The sequence below is a fragment of the Phaseolus vulgaris genome, chromosome 6 (genome assembly GCF_000499845.2).
Source record: "Phaseolus vulgaris cultivar G19833 chromosome 6, P. vulgaris v2.0, whole genome shotgun sequence".
NCBI lineage: Eukaryota > Viridiplantae > Streptophyta > Magnoliopsida > Fabales > Fabaceae > Phaseolus > Phaseolus vulgaris.
Window position 1 is genome coordinate 9907108 of NC_023754.2, and position 4896 is coordinate 9912003.

General features: G+C 43.8%; 1 protein-coding gene across 1 annotated transcript; it reads left to right on the forward strand.

Annotated features, from left to right (window-relative positions):
- The first annotated feature begins 367 nt into the window (after positions 1 to 367).
- LOC137833342 (uncharacterized) lies at positions 368 to 1537 on the forward strand. The gene has a single exon (XM_068641696.1). The coding sequence runs from the start codon at positions 368 to 370 to the stop codon at positions 1535 to 1537; it is 1170 nt and encodes a 389-aa protein (XP_068497797.1).
- The last annotated feature ends 3359 nt before the right edge of the window (positions 1538 to 4896 follow it).

Below are 4896 nucleotides of genomic sequence, written 5' to 3' on the forward strand. Positions count from 1 at the left end.
TACAATTGAATTGGATCCAACCACACATAATATTATTTACAATCGTTTCGCCAAACAACACGAGATGTAGAATCTACATTTTTACAAAAGGTAAAAATATTTATTGCCTAATAGTAGGAGTTCATGAAAAATAACCACAATGTTACAAAACAAGAGTAACCAAGTGAAATATAGAAACTTGGTGAAGTTGAAGATATTTTTATTGCATTTATTTATACTTTTCATGTATTTGCTTATTTATGCTTAATAAATATTGTTATGATTAGTATATTTTTAGTTTTGACCTTTAATAGAGGAGAGAGGAGAGAGCGTGTTTGGTAGTTTCTGGTGGCACGTAACGTGCATGCTCCGGTGAAGGAGGGGAGTGATGGCGGATACCTCTTTTTTCTTCACAAACTTTCCTGAACATTTTATGGAGAGAGATCTTTGGAAGGTCTTTCAAAGGTGGGGAAGGGTTCTGGACGTGTTTGTTTCAAGAAAACTCAATGCAAGGAATCAGAAGTTTGGTTTTGTAAGGTTTCAGGGAGTGAATGATGTTCGTTCTCTGGAAAGAGAGTTGGATGCAATCTGGATTGGCACCTGGAAGCTGCAGGTGAACCTTTCCATGTATCAGAGGAAGGATGGACCAAGGAAGCAGAGGAATGAAGGGTTTAGACTCGGGTGGAATCCAAAGTCGAGCGCAACGCATCCTAGGGAAGTGGGGAGCATGAAGGGGAAGCAGACGGAACATTTTTCGTTCGCTCAAGGCGTTTCTGAGGGCGTAGCCAAGAACGAAACTAGTGAGAAGGTAAGCAGTTCTGTAGGGGACGAGTTAGTTTATCAGATTACAGTGGAGGTAGATCAGGAGTCGTGGCTAGAAGGAAGCTTTGTTGGATGTTTCAAGGAGATTCCTTGCCTGCAAACGATTAAGGAGAGCTTTGTGATGGGAGGTTTTAGCTTAGTCAAACTGAGATATCTTGGAGGAAGATTTGTTCTGCTTTCATGTGATGAAGGAGGGAGTTTGCGAAAGATCTTAGCAGATAATAGATCTTGGTTCGATGAAGTCTTCTCGACGGTTACGCCTTGGGATGGTTCGTTCGTTCCGAAAGAACGTTGTGCATGGATACGATGCAGAGGGATCCCGTTACAGTTCTGGTGCAACCAGAGCTTTTCCAAAGTAGGGGTTGTGGTGGGGGAGGTGTTGGATATTGACGAAGCAACGGAGAAAAGAGAAACAGTGGAGTTTGCTCGCTTTAGAGTTAAAACAATGGTAAGCACCGCAGTCAACGTGGAGAAGGAGTTGTGCATCAATGGCTGTTCGTGCAAGGTGACCTTCGTGGAGGAGGTGAGTTTCCCGGAGATGTATCTTGGCAAATGGGATGGCGGTACTTATGAGGTTGATACTGAAGCAAGCTCCGATGAAGGAAGTCTAGGGGCTAGCTTATGCGATTCTGTGGGGTCGGAGGAGCGGGCGTCGCTGGGGAAGGAAGTGATGGAAGAGGCCCAAGCACAAGCCCACATGCAAGTCCACCAAAGGGTAAATTTGGGCCAACCATAGAGTTATGGCCAAGAGGATCCAAGAAGACGTTTTTTTACATGTTCAAATGCCATAAACTCTAGTGTAGAGTAGACTTTAATTTCTTGTCAAAATTAGCATAGGAACTTTATTTGTAATTTTCTTAGAATTAATTTTGGCACCTAAAACACCAACCTAGGTAAACTTAGAGTTTCTAAAAAAACCTCTAAATTTACCAAGGCCGGTCTAGAAAGCCCATGGAGGGGGTGAGCATAAAAACTAGACACACCCCTCCCCATGTGCTCATTTGTGCACCCATGTGCCATGTGCACCCATGTGCTTCACATTTACATTTCATTTGGCTAGCATTAGGGTTGCATTATGGTCCTCCTTAGCCTATAAAAGGAGGAGCCTACACCTTGTATTTTCAAGTTTATTGTGAGTAAAGTTATGCTGCCATTTTGTGCCAAACTTTGCTTCTCCTAGAATTCTAGGCTCTAACCTTCACATCCTTCACCATTCCTTGGGCTGGCCGAACCTCCCTATAATCATACCTTTCATGCACCTTCAAGATCAACACCACTCTTAGGAGGATCTTGCTCACACACCTTCATAGCTTCCGCACCACTTTTCTTACATGATTCAAGAAGACCTTCATGAAATGCCATCAGGAAGGATGGGGTTTGAAGACACCGTCCAGGGCAAGTTGGTTTCAGAGTGCCTTGGGAAGGAGCGCCAGCTGCACGAGGGAGTGGCTCAAGTTCAATTAAGAGGGTCATTGAATGTGCACGGTTCCCTTAGTCAGTCTAAGAAAGAGAAAGCGGAATCATTGATTGAGCACGACTCTTTTAGTTATGCTAAGAAAGAGAAAGTGGAATCATCTTTAAATGATGTGGCAGACATTTCCAAGGAGACCAAGTCAGCAGCTGAAAAGGCAAAGAGTGTTTCTGATGCAGGTGTGATTAAATGCAATAAGAATACTCCAATGGGGAGTGACTCCGAAAGGGTAGGAGCGCAATTTCATGAAGATGGTGTGCAAGGAGTTTATGACCGTGGGCCCTCTTCACCCTTAAAGGTAAACTCACCTTGGAAGGGGTGCTTGGATAGCGGTGCATTGAGTGAGAGTGAAGAGGCGCGGGTTTTTCAAAGTGCACTTCCGAATTCTTTGAGAAATAGAGGGGAGTTGAATACGTGCTCCCAGGAAGGCGGTTACGAGGGTGTTGTAGATGGGTGTGATTCGATACAAACAAGTTTTGTGAGTAGGGTTGAAGATTCCTTAGGTATAAGACCTTCTTTGGATGAAGTGGAACAGTCTGGGGTCAGGGTGGTTGAAGAAAGAGATGTTGGGTGCCTGAGAACACTTGTAAATGTTCATCCAAAGATTTCAATAATCCACGGACTGTTAGATAACAGAGATTTTGATATGTTAGATGAAGTGGAGGAGGCAAGGGGGCTCGAGGTCCCAACCTCGGGAGAGTGTGGGAGAGCTTGTCCCCCTGGAAGTTTGTCAGCAGGGTTGGGGGCGGGCTTGGAAGGTGGTGCGGAAGGTGGGGGAAATAATGTTTTTTTGAAGGGTAGGTCGACGGGCTGGGCTGGTGAAGTAGAAGGAAAACATCCCTCAGTGGATCAAGTTTTTTTGGTTCATCAAACAGGCAGTTCGTCGAATTCTTTATTCACTTCTGACAGTGCCATTGAGAATTGTAACCGGATTTTCTGGGTGAAGACTGATAAGAACGTGGCTACAAGAGTCTGGGGAGTAGGGAAAGAAGCAGGATTTTCGTTCCCTGGACGTCAAGACGTAGTGGTAAAGGACATTTATTCGTTATCTAATCAAGGCGGAGTGACTACGAGGAGAATGTGGAAAGAAAGGAGTAAGTTTGTCAATGAAGATTCTTAGTCTGAATATCAGAGGGGTAGGCGGGGCGGTAAAAAGGAATTACGTCAGGGATTTGATCAGCAGGGAGCAGGTGGACATGGTGTGCTTACAAGAGACGAAGTGTTCAGATTTTAGTAGGGAAAAGGTGTGCCTCCTTTGGGGAACCAATGAGGTGGAATGGGTGGAAAACAAAGCGGTTAACAGTGCAGGCGGGGTAATTACGATGTGGAACAACAAGGCGTTTCAGTTGTTCAGTTTTGTGAATGGTAGGAACTTTTCAGTGTTAGAAGGGGTTTGGAAGAGGGGCATGGGGACCCAAGTTACTATTGTAAATATCTATTGTTCTGGTTCTCTACGGGAAAAGAGAGAGATGTGGAACGAGATCAGCGGTCTCAGATAGGGTCAATTAACAAAGGCTTGGTGCATCATTGGAGATTTCAATTCTATAAGAAGGCAGGAGGAAAGGAAGAGCTTGGTTTCTTCTTCTGATTATTCTATAGAAATAAAGGGCTTCAACGATTTCATTGATAGCTCAGAGTTGGTAGATATTCTGTTGGTGGGCAGGAAGTTTACTTGGTTCAAGCCCAATGGTCTGGTAAAAAGCAGGATTGACAGGGTGTTGGTCTCTAAGGAGTGGTTGGAGCATTGGCCAAACAGTCAACAACTGGTCCTAAATAGATCAATATCAGATCATTGTGCAATTATTTTGAAGGAAGTCTCAGTGGACTGGGGTCCGAAGCCTTTTAGATGTTTGGATGTGTGGTTGAAGGATAGTAGGTTTAAGGAGTTCGTGAGTTCGAGTTGGTCTGCTTACAAGGTGTCAGGAGGGGGAATTTTTGTGTTTAAAGAAAAGTTGAAAAAGCTAAAAGCAGACTTAAAGGTGTGGAACAGGGATATCTTCGGAGACGTGAATCAGGCTAGTAAGGAAATCCAGGAAAGGTTAGATGAATTAGACTCTCGGGATGATGAGGACGGGTTACTGGAGTCAGAAAGGGATGAAAGAAAGTCTCTCTTTGCTAAACTTTCTGAGACTAAGTCCAAACAAGAGGCGATTTTATTTCAGAAAGCACGGCAGAGTTGGTTAAAGCAGGGGGATCTCAATACAAAGTTCTTTCATTCAGCGGTAAAATGGAAGAGGGCAAGGAACCAATTACATGGAGTTTTCGACAATAACAAATGGTGTGATAATAAGGAGGAGGTAAAGGCTAAGGTTTGTAAGTTCTTTGAAGAAAGGTTCGCCAGGAACGATGCGTGTCAGGTCAGAATGGATAAGGTTAGTTTCAATACCATTTCGGAGGCGGACAATGATTGGTTAGTAAGAGATTTCTCTGAAGAAGAAGTTAGAGCTGCGATCTGGGAGTGTGATAGTTCAAAAAGTCCAGGCCCCGACGGGTTTAACTTTGGTTTTATAAAATATTGTTGGGACATTTTGAATAAGGATGTGATGTCGGCAGTAAAAGATTTTGCTGGTTTTGGATGTTGGCCAAAAGGATCAAATGCGTCGTTTCTTTGCTTGATACCAAAA

Coding starts and splice junctions, on each gene's coding strand:
- LOC137833342 (XM_068641696.1), top strand. CDS start 368: ATGGCGGATACCTCTTTTTTCTTCACAAACTTTCCTGAACATTTTATG.